This window comes from Lactuca serriola, chromosome 9 (assembly GCF_051521515.1).
Source record: "Lactuca serriola cultivar US96UC23 chromosome 9, Lser_US96UC23_V15, whole genome shotgun sequence".
Classification (NCBI taxonomy): Eukaryota; Viridiplantae; Streptophyta; class Magnoliopsida; order Asterales; family Asteraceae; genus Lactuca; species Lactuca serriola.
The window spans coordinates 40,849,028-40,864,913 of record NC_136416.1 but is presented as its reverse complement, the minus strand read 5'-3'; the positions used below and the strand labels follow the sequence as shown (position 1 = coordinate 40,864,913).

The 15,886-nt window shown below is 36.0% G+C and overlaps 2 protein-coding genes across 2 annotated transcripts; both read right to left on the bottom strand.

Moving 5' to 3' along the window:
• Nucleotides 1–270: 270 nt before the first annotated feature.
• Nucleotides 271–3,588, bottom strand: LOC145073720 (receptor-like protein 7). The gene has a single exon (XM_079020231.1). The coding sequence runs from the start codon at nt 3,547–3,549 to the stop codon at nt 418–420; it is 3,132 nt and encodes a 1,043-aa protein (XP_078876357.1). The 5' UTR covers nt 3,550–3,588; the 3' UTR covers nt 271–417.
• Nucleotides 3,589–10,869: 7,281 nt separating this feature from the next.
• On the bottom strand, nt 10,870–14,040 carry LOC145073894 (uncharacterized). The gene is made up of 5 exons (XM_079020366.1): nt 13,963–14,040; nt 12,222–12,738; nt 11,497–12,135; nt 11,287–11,367; nt 10,870–11,189 (listed from the first exon to the last, which is right to left on the bottom strand). Exons 2-5 carry the CDS (start codon nt 12,729–12,731, stop codon nt 11,049–11,051), a joined length of 1,371 nt encoding a protein of 456 aa, XP_078876492.1. The 5' UTR covers nt 12,732–12,738; nt 13,963–14,040; the 3' UTR covers nt 10,870–11,048.
• Nucleotides 14,041–15,886: the final 1,846 nt, after the last annotated feature.

Below are 15,886 nucleotides of genomic sequence, written 5' to 3'. Positions count from 1 at the left end.
ATCACGAAAAAAGCATGCATAAACAATCATGTGTTTATACTCTTTGCTTTTAATACTTTTTGTTTCCTAGCCCCAAAAAGTGACAGATCTCTTCAATCGAGTACAATGGGTCCTATGTGGACATAGTTTTTAAAATATATATCTTTACTATTGAATGTGGTACGGCTTGTAAAACTTGCAAGCAGGTTGTGGCTATGTTCAAGAAACATGGGAGTATGAATGAGTTTACAATTCATGATTTGCAGATCGTTAATTGTGAAGTTAAGTAAGCTAATAGATATTACAAACTTTTCTCTTACCTGAAGAACTTACATTAATTATGACGCTAGATACAAATTGAAAATTTATGGAAATGAAAATAGGGAAATTGATACAACAAAACTCACAATTTTGAGAACAGAGACTTGAGACAAAGTGTCATTGTCTGGTTGTAGGTCTCTTGAAAAGGGAATACAGGATCGCTAAAACAGCTAATGATCCAGACCCGGCTGCCATTCCATAGAATAGGGACTGCCAATCATACCCATCATCATTTGATTCTGGGGATTTTGGTGGTAATGATACTGCCACTGAAGTTTTGCATCTTTTATTCAGAGGAAACCCACATAATCCCTTGTTTCCTCCATAGGAATCCTCATCAAAAGTCTGAAACTGGGAGCCTGTTGGGATTCTTCCTTCCAATTTATTGTATGACAGATCAAAGGCGGAAAGGAATGGAAGATCAGTGAGCACTAATGGGATCTCTCCAGTTAGTTTGTTGGATGACATGTCCAATGATTCAAGCTGCCTCAAATTCCCGATAGATGAGGGGATAGGGCCTGTGAAGTCATTATGCGATATGTTGAGGATATACAGAGCGTTGAGTCTCCCAATTGTGTCTGGTATTTCTCCTGTAAAATTGTTACTTGAGATATCAATGGATGTGAAGATTATCAAGATTTTCAGCAGCTCCAACTCACGTCCTTTGACAGTGACTGCCACAGTATCCTGATAGTACAAGTTATTAAGTTGCATCACCATGAAAATTAGGTGCTTCTTACTTGCCCATTCTCCATCATTGTGATTGTGAGTGATCATAGCATCCCATCGCCAGAAATAATGTGCAGGGACAGTACCATTAAAATTATTGTGAGCTATGTCCACAATCTGAATCTTTGACCAGTTGTTCTGTTGGTCTTCCCCACAACCCACAGAGCCATGAAACTTGTTGGATCGCAGAACAAGTACACGCAAGTTTGTATTGTTATGCAAAAAGCACGGATAAGTGTCGATCATCCTGTTGTTGCCAAGGTTTAAGACTTGTAGCATTCTGCAATTGACAAGAGATTTTGGGATCTCCCCTTCCAAAAAGTTTCCATGCAGGTCTAAAGTGTTCAAACCGCAGAAGCTCGGAAATGTTCCCTCGATTCGACCGCTGAGACTATTGTTTCCCAAGTTCAGGACCCCAAAACCAATACTGCCACTACCATATTCAATCAAACACCGTGGTATCCTTCCGGTTAAATGATTGTTTGACAAATCAAGAACCGTTAGGTAGGGAGCATTGCATATGGTTTCAGGGATCTCTCCATTGAGTAAATTGTTAGAAACCGAAAAGAAATATGCGTTACTGAGGTTGACACCAATGCTTTCAGGGAGTGATGAATTGAAAAGATTGTCAGAACAGTCAATCCAAAAAGCAGTTACTGGTGGAACCACAAGCTCCCCACTGAGGCGATTGGAATGCATGTCAAGGACATCAAGATCCGGAAAAACATAGGGCTCTTGGAGGCCTGTTAATTGATTATGAGAAAGGTTCAGATACGTAAGGCCTCCATTGCCAACTTCCCAGATCCAGCTTGGTATCTCTCCATCAATTTTGTTGTCTGAAAGGTCTAGATTTATCAAATTGGATTGGTCTTGTAGATTAGGGAACTTGTGAAGATTGCACGAGGCCAACTTCAATGAAAAGAAGTTTGGAAGCTGATACAAGCTAGACATGTTGCTGTTTGTTTCAACTGACAAGTTGTTGAATGAAAGATCAAGTGTCGTTAGGTTGCTCAGACCCTGGAAATCTTTGGTTTGAATAAAGCCAGTCAGGTTGTTTGATGATAGCAAGAGGATATTAAGCCGTCCAAGTTGAAAGAAAGACTTGGGAATTTGCCCTTCCAATTTGTTACTGCTCAAATCAAGAGTGTCCAGTAAAGATGCAGATGGATTAGTAAAATTAGCAAGTACGCCATCAAAATTGTTGTTGGAAAGCTGTATCTTTTGTATTTGTTGCAGATTGAACAGAGGTGAAGGTATGCTTCCATTGAAAGCATTGAATCTTAGATCAACAGAGATGAGATTTTGAAGATCGAGGAAGTGAGCAGAAGGGATGGTACCCGATAAACTGTTTCGTGAGAGATCAATATGTGTAAGATTCTTGCAAAGCTGAAAGGATGGGATTTGGCCAGTGAATTTGTTTGATGACAAGTCAAGGTAAGTCAATTGGGTGAGGGTTTCCATTGACTTTGGTATTTGCCCAAAAAGATTTGTGGTGGACAACTCTATCTGGGACAAGTTGTTAAGATTTCCAATAGACTCCGGTATCACACCTGAAAGGTTTGTTTTGCTGAGCACTAATCTTCGAAGGGATCTGTTGACAGGAAAATCTGGTAAGGAACCATGAAGATCCCTATTAACAGATAAATCCAGAATCTGTAAATTCTGCAATTGGAGGACCTTGGGAAATGCTCCATGCAAATTACAAGCACCAAGATGAAGAACACTCAGATTTCTGAAATTCCAAAAGAAATCTGGAATTGAAGTGCTAAGATTGTTCTGAGCCAGACGAATTACAGAAAGTGAGTGTAGCTTCCGAAGGGAGTCATCTAAAGGGCCTGAAAGTTGACAACTTGACAAGCTCAAAGCCTCCAAATCAGGCAAAGAAGAGGATAAAGCCTGGCACCAATCAGATTTTTGGGCTGATATGTTCACGCTATCCAGATAAAGACTTTTAAGCTGTGTGAGGTTTTTGATAAGCATGGCCAGATTGGGGTTCTCAAGTTTCAGTGAGCGAATTCCCATGGAGAAAAGCGAAGATAGATCAAGAAATTGAAGCTTTGTCATATGCGACAATTCGCCAGGAATCTGGCCTGAAAACCGCGAATTTGACAAGTTCAAACTCCTCAAACTTGTAAGACTTCCAAATCCGGAAGGAATGTGTGTGAAGTTGAAGTTATTTTCAGCCAGATTCAGCATCTCGAGATACTTTAAACCGAAGAGAGCACTAGAATTATGATCAATGCCACCAGATATCGTCTCGCTGCTTAAATCTAGGCCTATGACAACACCCCCAACACTGCAAGTAACACCTATCCAGGTGCAGCAATCTGCTGCATTTGGGTCCCATGACACTAGTTTTGATGATAACAAAGAATCGAAATCTAATTCTTTCTTCAACCGGATCAAAACCGATTGCTGCTCGGTTTGACAATGGCCAGAAACTAGTTTGGAACTGACCTCAAAAAAGATCACGTAAAAGCCAATTATCAACAAAATCTGAAACCATAGTTGGGTTCTCATTGGAAGAGACCAGAATTTTACACACCCAAATGATGCTATATTATCAAACTCTTACAAATTGGAAAAGACAAAGAAAATCAAAATCAAAACGAAAAACTTGATGACAATATGATATTAGTTCTGATTTGCTATATTTCTTAGTATATTCCAATAAGAAGCATTTTTAAACTATATGTTTCTTATACTCCGTTTTAGTCTATAAACTAAATAATAATTCAACCCTCTGTGGTGGGTCTCATGAGGGAATAGGACTTGTGTTTGGATTCAATTCCTGCGACTGTGAGGAATACTCTAATGCATCCAAAGGCTGAAAATTGTCCCGTTTAATTGACGGTGTGAGCGAACCATTCCAATAAGAGAGAAAATAAATACTAGTCAATAAGCATAATGTTTCTGGCTGTTGACTCTGTCGTTTACTTTGAAGTCATTAAAGTAGTGATAGGTCTATAACATATAATGACATCCACAATGGCAATGGCAAGGAAAGAGGTTCATAGCATAATTTATTCATTATATCAATTATTTATTTAAATAATAAGCAACTATATAAAATGCTAATGGAAGTTTTTTTTTCCTCCCCTCTTCCCCCTCCCCAAAGTTTACCTATTAAAGTGTTTTTACCAATTTGTTTTTGGGAAATCAAGTAACATAACCATTATACATGAGTTTTCCAAAGAAATATATATATATATATATATATATATATATATATATATATATATATATATATATATTCCAGTTTGTGAGAAATGACAACTTTCTTCTGAATGCCCTCGGTCTGTTCTGTTCTTCAAAGTCCGAAGTTCTTTTTTTTCGCAATTATTTTTAAACAATATTCTATACCTATATTCAAAATGTTTAATATTATTGTTTTTCAATCAAATGTTTTATTTTAAGCCATAATATCATACATATTTCATATTTATTATGTTTTTTTTTTAATTTTTTGTTAGATTTTAGTAAAAATATTTTTTTCTTGAAATTCTGGAATTATCTCGGATTTCAGACATGTTCTTGAAATTCCGGAGTTATTATTATTATTATTATTATTATTATTATTATTATTATTATTATTATTATTATTATTACTGAACTTGTAGATTTCAGTCTGAAATCCAGAATGTTAATATGTTAGTCCAAAGTGTACTTTTTTTTTTTTTATCAAAAACAATATTTTTCGTTAGACTTGAATCCTTGTTCCGGACTTATTATTCTAAAAACAATTTTTTTTGGTCATTTTTATTAATCATTTATATTTAAGCCCACAATTAGTTACCTACTTTTATAGCTTTTCTTTATACTTTCTTATAGAAGATTTTCTTAAGTAAATATTGACAATTTTGAAAAGTAAAAAGACAAATAAACTAATATTCATGTTTTTTCTCAGATTTAGGCGAAATAATAGGGTTTTCTAGAATTAACAATGAATTTTGTTGATTGTGATACGGCTAATGGGTTGTGAAATGGCTATGTGGGCTGCCAAACGTCTTTTTGAAGTTTTTTCTCAAGATTTCTTGATCATTCTTAACTTATTTTTTATTTGTCTTTTACATATTAACTGTAACCGTTGTTGTTCGTGTGTTATTTTGCTTGATTTAGATGATGCCTACAATGAGAACAAGAAAGTTTATGGAGAATGAACCTAGCATTTAAATACTTTCCGTTTCCATTTTTTTTTTTTTTGAATACTTTCATAATCAAGGGGGAAATCAAAATAACAAGAAACCGAAAGATTGGAAAAGTCGGAAGAACAATGAGAATATGGGGAACATTAGCTTGTTCATTATCATTTTCACTATATTAGTTTGTTCATTATCAATTGCAACATTAGCTAGTTCATTATCATTTTCGATATTAGTTTGTTTATGATCATTATTATCAACATTAGTTTGTTCTTGTTTATTATCAACATTAGTTTGTTCTTGCTCATTATCAATATTTTCGTTTGTAGTTAAATATTTTAAAAACGACCCTTTTTGTTTACCTATAAAAGCTTCTTGTTTCATTTTATGTTTCCTTTTTAAAGCACCTAATTTGTATTTTCTCTTTGATATGATTATTAATTATTTGATTAATAATAACAATGAATAATAATCAAGACAACAACTATAAGTATAGAAGATATGGATTAGGATTATACCGCCCTTAAGATAATGCCAAATTTCTTCAAACCTGATTCACTGATTGTATATTCTGTAATCTGTTGTAATCAATGAAAAATGAAATAAAACATCAGATAAATGAAAAAAAATAATAACTAAAAAGTATTAACTCCATTTAGATAATCAAAATATCATATGACATCATGACCATTTTTTACAGCCTTTAATGGAAAAATAAGAATCGAAAAGTGAAAAAAAATCGCATATATATTACCGTTTCTATGTTTCAGTGACTGTGAGTTTATGACAACCTTTAATGGAGAAGGAAGAAGTCGGGACTGGAGTAGGAAGTATAAAGATAAAAGAGAACACAGTGGAAGAAGGAGAACTTGTATTTTTATATTATATGCAGGTAAACAAAGATCCTTTTTATAATACAATAGAGTGCAGCTAATAGGAGATATATACGGAAGATATTGATGGAGATCTACAACAATATTTGACAGGGTAAATATATACATGCGAGTTATAGTTTAATATGCCCCCTCAAGATGGACGATCCGGAGATGAGTCCAATCTTGGAAAGAAGGTAGTGAAATTGTGAGGTAGGAAGTGGTTTGGTGAGGGTGTCCGCTAATTGATCATTGCCTGCAATGTGTTGAACACAAAGAGAGCCTTGTTGAACCTTTTCCTGGACAAAGTGAAAATCTAAAGCAAGATGTTTCATTCTTGAGTGAAAAACTGGATTTGTAGAATACGATGTTGCACTCAAATTATCACAGTAAATTGTGGGTGTTGTAGCAGAAAAGAAACTGAGTTCACTGAGTAAGGATGTAAGCCATTGGACTTCAGTGGTTGTGGATGCTATAGCTCGAAATTCTTCCTTTGTTAAACTTCTAGCAAGAGTGCTTTGGCGTTTGGAGCTCCACGAAACTAGATTTGAACCAAGGTAAATAATGTATCCTAAAGTACTTCTGTAATTATCTTTATCACCTACCCAATCAGCATCAGTAAAAGCATGAAGTGTGAGTGGTGAATGTTTACGTAGGAGAATGCCATGATACAAAGTTCCATGTAAGTATCTGAGTAATCGTTTGAGGGCTATCGAGTGAAGTGATGTTGGTGCATGCATGAACTGGGATATATGATTTACTGTAAAGGATATGTCTGGTCTTGTGATAGATAAATATTGTAGTGCTCCAACCAGTGCTCGGTAATCAGTGGGTGAGGGTAGTGGTGTGCCGCCTGCTAGACGCAGCGGTTCAGTGTTGGTCATCGGTGTTGATAGGGGTTTACAATCACTCATTTTTGCTCTCGTGAGGATATCTATAACGTATTTTCGTTGAGATAAGAGGATGCCAGAGGGATGTGGAAGAACTTCAACACCTAGGAAGTAGGAAAGTGGTCCTAGGTCTTTAAGAGAGAATTTAGTAGCAAGATTCGTGATAAAGTTTGAGAGGTGGGTGGGTGAAGGACCTGTGACAATAATGTCATCAACGTAAACAAGAACTAGGATAAAAGAATATTTGTTTTTAAGAAGGAAAAGAGAGGAGTCTGATATAGTGGGTTTCAAACCAAGAGAAGTAAGGTGTGTTTTGAGTTCATCATACCATGCTCGTGATGCCTGTCGTAGGCCATAAAGAGCTTTGTGAAGCTTACATACATGGTTGGGAAAAGAGGGATTGACGAAGCCAGGAGGTTGAGATATGTAGACATCTTCATGAAGATGTCCTTACAGAAAAGCATTATTTATCTCCAGTTGTCTTAAAGACTAGTTGTGGGACATAGCAAGAGAGAGGATAAGACGTAAGGTGGCTGGTTTATGGACAGGGCTAAAAGTTTCTCTATAATAAATTCCAGTACGTTGGTTGAATCCTTTTGTGACAAGTCTAGCTTTTAAGCGATCAATGGAACCATCGGGATTGTATTTTGTTCTGTAGATCCATTTGCAACCAACAAGATTTTTAGCTTGGGAGGAAGGTACTAAAGACCATGTGCAATTTCGTTCTAATGCATCAAATTCTTCTTGCATGGCATTGCGCCAGGAAGGATGTTTGAGTGCTTGGGAAATGGAAGAAGGTTATGAAGGATATTTCGAAGAAGCTGTATAAAGATGAAAATTGGAGTTGAAATATTTTGTGTTGGGTTTTGGGTTTGGTCTTGTGGTTATTCTAGATGAAGGAGGATGAGGGGGAGGTGACGGTGGAGGGGAGGGAGGAGGAGAGTTATGTGGTGGTGGTGGTATATCTAGTTGAGGATGTGGTATGTTAGTTAGTGGTGAGTAGGTGCTGATGGTGTTGTATCATAATTTAGTGGAATGGATAAGGGCACCCAATGATCAAGATTAACAATGGGTGTATCTGTAATTGGGGTTGTGAGTTTGTTAAATGGAAATTCATGTTCAACAAAAACAACATGTCGTGATGTGTATAGTTTTTGGGACGTAGGATCAAAGGCATAATAAGCACTTTGTGTTGGAGAGTAACCAACAAAGACACAGGGGGTGGAATAAGGGTGTAGCTTGTGTGGAGAGTATGGTCTAAGCCATGGATAACATAAGCAACCAAAACTTCTGAGTTTGGAATAGTTGGGTTTTGTTTGGAAGAGACAATGAAATGGGGATAGGTTATTGAGTGTAGAAGTTGGCATCCGATTAATAAGATAGGTTGCGGTGGTGAATGCAAAGGGCCATAAAGTGACTGGGGTTTGGGAGTGAGAGAGAAGAGCGAGGCCGGTTTCGACAACGTGTCGATGTCAGCGTTCAGCATATTCGTTGTGTTGAGGAGTGTGTAGAGGAGATGTAAGGTGAGAGATGCCATGAGAGGCTAGATGGGTGCCAAGTTTCAGATATTCTTCGCCATTATCAGAGAATAATTGCTTTATTTTTGTTTGAAAATAATTTTCAACAAGAGATTTGAAGCGAGTGAAAATATTTAGGGAGTCAGATTTCTTTTTCATGGGGTAAAACCATGTATACTTTGTGAAGTGATCAACAAAGATGATATAATATTTATAGTGGTCATAAGATTCAACTGGAGAGCACCACACATCCGAAAAAATTAATTCTAAAGGTTTGCTCGATGACAAAGAGAAATTATGAAATGGCAAACGATGACTTTTATTTATCCGACATGAATTACAATTGTCTATTGAACTAGAATTAAAGGAAAGAAGGGAAGACAATTGTTTGAAGACTTTATTTTGGGGGTGGCCTAGTCGGTGATGCCAAATGGAAGAAGATGTTGTTTGCATGGTGAGAATGATTGGTGATGGGGATGTCCTGAGCTCATACATACCCTTGATTGATGTGCCCTTGAACAGGGGGAATTTGGTTGTGAGATCCTTTATGACAAAAACAAAGGAGTAGAATTCAATTAGAAAGTGATTGTCAATACATAAGTGAGATATGGATATAATGTTACAAGATAGAGAAGGCATATAGAGAACATTTTTAAGAATCAGAGGAGTATTAGGTGTATGAAAGATTAGAGAGCCAATATGAGAAATTTGTAAACACGAACCATCACCGATGACGAGCTCTTCAGTTCCATCGTATGGGGCATGAACAAAGAGATTATTGAGGTCATTTGTGGCGTGAAAGCTTGCCCCACTATCGAAGAGCCAATTTGTTGTGTCGGGTGTGTACGTGGGATTCATGAGATGTGCTTGTACATTTGAGACATGCATAGAGAGACTAGAAGGAGAAGGTACAGATACATTTGGAAATATCTTATTGAAAGTGAAGCAGTTGCTCAGAGAGTGTCCTTTATGATGGCACCACTGGCATTTACCCAGGAAGGGTCGTTGTCCTATGGCTTGAGGAGTCTGTTTGGCTGGAGTGGGGAGCAGACCTACCGTGGTATCCTGTCGTGAGGGCCATTGCTTCTTCTGATGTTGCTGATGAGTATAGAACACTGTGGCAGGTTGATGGATTCCTGTGGCTAAAGTCTGTTGTGCAAGAGAAAGTTCATGATTGATGAGTTTTTCATGGAGTTCATTGAATGAGATGGTGGAGTCTTGTGCGTGGATTGCATCTAGGACTGGTTTGTAGGTAGTGGGGTCCAGACCATTGATGACAGCATCAATCAGGTCTTCTTGACCGAGTTTCTTGCCAAGGATGGCAAGTTCATCCACAATAGTTTTGACATTCTGCATATAATCAGTAATTGTTTGATTGGAAGTCTTGCTGATTTGTTTGAGGCGGTACTGGAGCTGTTTAATGTGACCACGCAAAGGAGATGCGTAAGTGCTAGCTAGGGTTTTCCAGGCTTCAAGAGATGAAGAGGCGTTTGTAATCAAGGGAACTATTTGTGGAGAGAGGCTTCCGACGAGGGCGCCAAAGAGAAGGCGATCTTGTCTGAACCACTTCTGCTAGTCGGGATGAGGACTGAGTGTGCCATCGGCGACAGTAGTTGGTAATGGAGCAGGATGAGTATCATCAATGTATTGGTAGAGGTCAAGCCCTTGTTACAATGCTTCAATTTGTGTTTTCCATCCAAGATAATTGATGGATGTCAATTTTAGGGTTGTTGGAAAATTGACAATAGTGATGTCTTTGAGGATAGTATTGACATTGAAGGAGGAGTTTCCGTCTCCCATTGCTGAGGGTTATTTGGGGGAAGAAGGAGGAGAAGATAAAGGGGAATGTGTGGGTGTGGTTTATACAGAGCGAGGCTCTGATACCATATAAAGATAACAGAGAGCACAGAGGAAGAAGGAGAACCTATATTTTTATATTATATGCAGGTAACCAAATATCCTTTTTATAATACAATAGAGTGCAACTAATAGGAGATATGTACGTAAGATATTGATGGAGATCTACAACAATATTTGACAGGGTAAATATATACACGTGAGTTATAGTTTAATAGGAAGAAGATCATAAGGCAACATAGAAGATTCCTAGAATCAAGAAGAAGAATCATAGAATTGTTATTTAGAGTACAAGAACAGAGAAGAAGAAGACCAGTGGCAAAAGTTTAATCATCAGTCGCTAATCGCTTAAAAAAACAAAACTTTTGAGTTTTGAGGTGTAGAGTGTAGCGATTCATCGAATTTCTGTGGAATATGGACTCGGAATTTGGGTTAAATGGTGGGGGCCTAAGCCCTACCTTAGTACCTTTGTTTATTTGCACATAAGGCCAATCCTGATTCCAAACTAGCGACATACTAGGATGGGATTAAAAAAAAAATCAAGCTATTTAGATCCAGAGAAAAAAAAAAAATTTAATTCTACATTTGAGCCAAAGAAAAGCTACCGATTTGACCTCAAAAACAAGAGAATTAACGCCCCTCGTCTTGCTTTTAAAAACAACCCCGTTTCTATAGCTCCACACAACCCATGAGTCATAAGCATAAATAGTAACTACAAATTTAAATATTTAAACTATAAATCTATAAATCTATAATTACGAATGATCCATCAATATCATCTTCATCTTCTAAAGTGAAACCAACTTCATCTCCTGAATAATCAACTTCTTCCCCGGAATCGCTTCCACCATCTTCAGCAAAAGCAATATTTGGTACATGATCCTATAAACAGAAAACAATTATTGTCAACACTTTAAAATTCAATTTCCCCACCAAAGACGAGGGTTAGTATGTTAGGGCTTCAAGTCGATGATTTTACCTTTGGTTTCTTCCTAAATGGATCAAAGCAATCAGTTAAAGCTGACGTTGACGAGAGAGAAGCCTTGAGAAGCAAAAGTGCCTGCATTTTATAATTAAACAAAGGTATCGTGTCATGCAATATTAAACCAATACAATTATCGTTGATCAATATATGAGGAGGTTCCTTCTCTCTTATCTACATGCAAAGTTGAAATTAAGCTAGCGTTACCTCTTGTTCACCAATGGTTACATCCAGAACCTCCATATCAGCAACATGAACACCAAGTGTGTTGAACTTTGAAATTATATCAATCGATTGAGAGATTGTTACTTCCAGGTCGTCAGAAACTATGAATATTCTTGCGTGTTCTTTAAGGAAACGACCTGCGTCTTTGTTTACTTCATAAATCGGCAGAAATTCAGTGACACGACGATAACTATTTGCAATCTTTGGGCAAAGTAACATGGCCTTCACATCCTCAGATTCCAAGTGATTTTCATCAGCCAAACATGAAATACTGTTGTACAAATTAATTATGCCCACTTGAACTGGAGATGAATCATCATCGATCTCCTTTGTTAAACGTACAAAACTACCTAACGGGATTGTTAGAAAGCTGAAGAGCAGTTCCACAAAAGGATGCTCAACTTGTGCACATAGAACCTTCTTCTTTGCTTTATGCACCAGTAATTTCATCGGTTGAGTCATCTTCCCAGAGTTACTTGAAACCAAATTAGCTGAAGTAATATCGATCAATGTAGAATTTGTAAGACACGATGGGGATGTCCATGGCTTCTTATTTCCTCCGAGCACCAGATTTGTCAAAGGATTATTTGTCGATAGTGACCACAGAAGTAGATTCGAGAACTGAAATAGGATAATATTAAAAAGATATATAATTTTTTATAAAAATTCAAACGCTGATATATATAATATATTAACCAAAACCTTACCTCTTCCAAGCCAAAACGCATCTTTCTCTCTTCTAGACAATTAATGGATTCAACACCAAGAGAAGTTAAAAGTTGGATGCTTTTATCAAGCATGAAAGGCTTCACATTGAGATCATCGGTAATGATGAAGTTACCCTTGTTTTTGAGAAACACAACATCATCAGTAGCCACATTATCATCCATGGGATTTGTTTCATCAAGATTTACTTTAAGCTTCTTGCAATGAGAAAGTGATGAGTTTCTTGGATTAACCAGACCATCTTTACACTTCTTGCTAGAGAAATGTTGTAAATTTAAATCCACGACACTTCCATATAGAGAAGTCAAGCTTCCAACTTTTATATCATTATTAGAATATTTTCTTGAGAGTTTTGCAATTGTTCCAAGAGGCAAAGTGAAAAAACTAAACAAGATTTCCACAAAGTCTTCGTCTGCTACAGCGAACTTCACCTTTTTCTTCTTTTTGTCAAGATACACTTTCAGTTGAACTGATTTGTCATTCGTTCCCATAGTACGTCTGATCATGTTAACAATATCATAGCTAGAAAAATTAATAAATGTTTATATTATACGTATACGTGTACTTATCAAAACACCAAACAGTTATTTGCATCAAATCTTTCAAAAATAATGACATGAATAAACCAAATATATATCGCATGGATGATGTAAAACAAACTCTAGGTAGGTGGAAGCACCAATAAAATTGTATAGATAGATTATAACTTTCCTAAATATAAACAGTTAACAAAATTAAATACAGTTAGTTAAGACAACTCGTTAACTCCCTGAATAAAATAGTGCCCAAAAATCCTAATAAATTAGGCATATACTATACAACTGGAGATGTAATCTATAACTTTTAAAATTTCGAAATATTGTTATTTTTAAATTAACGGTTTTAACATAACAATTTAATAAAAATGCTCTAGCTAGGGGTCTTTTCAATAGATTTGATTAGATTCGGATTGAAAAGTCATTAACTGATTAACAACCATTAATGGGCCTCAGCCTGGATCCTGATCATGTTTGTCTTTTGTTGCGGGCTTATAACTTAGCCCACAACTTTTGATTTTTTTTTAATAGTATTTTTCAGCCCAATATTTTTGTTTTAAGACGTTATACCCTACGTGAACAAAATAGGGGGTGTTTGGCTTAGCTTTTGAATGACCAAAAGTCCTTTTAGAAAAAGATCATAGGCAAAAGATGTTTGACAAAAGATTTCTAAAAGCTACTTTTGGATTTTACAAAGAAGGAAAATCAACTTTTTGGAAAAATCAGGAAAACTGACTTTTTGTAACTTTTCCAAAAAGATCTTTTGCCTCTAAAAACCCCTTAGTCTAAGTCTAGGCGGCTTTTTTTTTGGTCTTGGTCAAACTGGTTTTGGGCAGAATTATTAAATTGTAAACTTTACAATATTTCATTAAAATGAATACTAAGCATAACTTTGAATCGAAAGCTTATATACATTAGAATGGGATGTGACACAGATTGAAGACAGATGTTAAGACCCCAATCTGACTCCGATCTTGGTTTCTAGACCCAACTTTGATGGGTGAATATTCTGCCATTAAACCTGATTTTGAGCTTCTGATTGTGAGTTTGTCAATAATTAAATGTGTTAACTCAAACACACCACAAAAAATCTGTTCATCAGTCTTATGATGAATTGATGATTGATTAATCTGGCAACGCTAACAACTAATACATGCACATAAACAAGCTAGAGAGAAGTACGTACGTGAAAGTTGAAATCTAGAGCCGAAGTTATAGAAACTTTAATGCCTCCCTCCAATCACGACGACTGCTTCTTTTTGCTAGAAAAAACGAATTTCCCTCTTACGTACGGTGATTTTATAGCTAAGACATGATTTAATTTAGAGGATGATTCTAGAAAGATATATATGAGAATTCCAACTCCATATTTCCTTGTTTATCTATAATACTATTAGTACAAAGCTGTGAAACGTCAAGTACAAACCTATCTTACAGAAACCTCAATATTTTTACATTAATTTAAATAATTAAAAAAGCTCTAATAAACCAATATAAAACACAAAGTATAACTAGCGGAACAGGTTTTGGGCCTGGGCTGGGACAATAATAAAAAAGGTAGCCACATAAAATTTAGATTAAAATTTTTTATAAAATATAAGGCACGAATAAAAAAGGCAACCCTTTAAAAGAATCGATTAAAGTTTATTAAAATATACATATTCACAAGATTTAAATATGGATTTCACTGGAAAAACTAAGTTTATTAAAATATACATATTTGGATTCACAAGATTGAATATGGATTTCACGGAAAAACTAAACATTGTAACTTATTATTCTATGACCAGTTTAATTACATAAAAATTATTGGCAATTTTTATTGGGAGAATTTTGTATATATTTTTATTGGTGGATCCATATAGGAGCTCGTGGTAGCCAAACATGCTCCTTAAATTTTATTCAGCAGTGTAAACTTTTTAGAAAATTTTTGTTTTATGTTGTGATGCTACTTAGGAAAAAATTTTGACTACCCTAAAAAATAGACAAAATTGCAAGAATGGTCCAAAAGTTTCATTTTCTTCTAAGTTTGGTCCAATTTGGTTTGAATTTTTTTGTAAAGACGATTTTGCCCTTATTATTTAATTTTTCATTTTTGTTTTATTATCAGCATTTTTAAAACAATTAAAATAAACAAAAATAAATTACCTCTCTCCTCTCTCTCTCTCTCTCATTTCACACACAAACATAAAGATCCACCTTTAAGAATATGAAGAACGCCCGGTACTCCCCTCCTTTCTCTATCGAAGCAGATCATTCAGTTACCACCATAACCACCGCCAAGCCACCAAAAATCACCAATTGTGCCCAGAAAAATCAAGCCTTCATACAATCACCATCATAATCAACTTCAACCCACAATAAAAAATCACCACCGTCGAGAACCCATCATCCCCATCTGCCTTGTTCTTCCATTTATCTTCTGATCAAACTGCAACTAAAAAAAGAAGAGGGTTGAAGAATGAGCGGCTGTGATTAAATAGAGAGGTGTCGCCTGCGATCGAACAAAAAAAAGGAAAAAAAATAAGGGGTCGATTTAATCGTCCTCTTAAGTGTGACCCGCAATCGAGATTGAAAAAAGAAAGAAGGACACGCGAATGACATTAATGGAGGTGATCGGAGCACTCTGATTTAGATATTCTGTAAGTTGACGATGACAGAGGAAGATCTGGAAATTGACACACAAACTTAGGTCTGGATTGGGGAAAAAGATCATCAAAGTCGATTTCATCTCCTCTCAACAACCCTCTCTTCCTTCTGTTTGGAATATGGATCTTTTTTGTTTTGGTTCGAGTTTCACACATAAAATCAATTTTGGTGGTGGTGAATGGCAGTTCATCTGATTCGAAAAAAAAAATGATTTTTGGGTTCGACTGTCACTTAAAAATCGATTCAGGCGGCAGTGAAGATGCAAACATATTTGATTTCCCACTACTCCGATATCAAATTGTTAGCCACCAACAGATGCAAACTATGATCTGGTTCCGAATATTGTTCCCACATCTTCATTCCTTAGATTTCATCGGAGCCACTACTTTGATTTTCCATAATCTTGTTTGAGTTTTGTTTTTGATTTTGGTTTATTTTGCTCTCCATTACCCTTTCCAGCT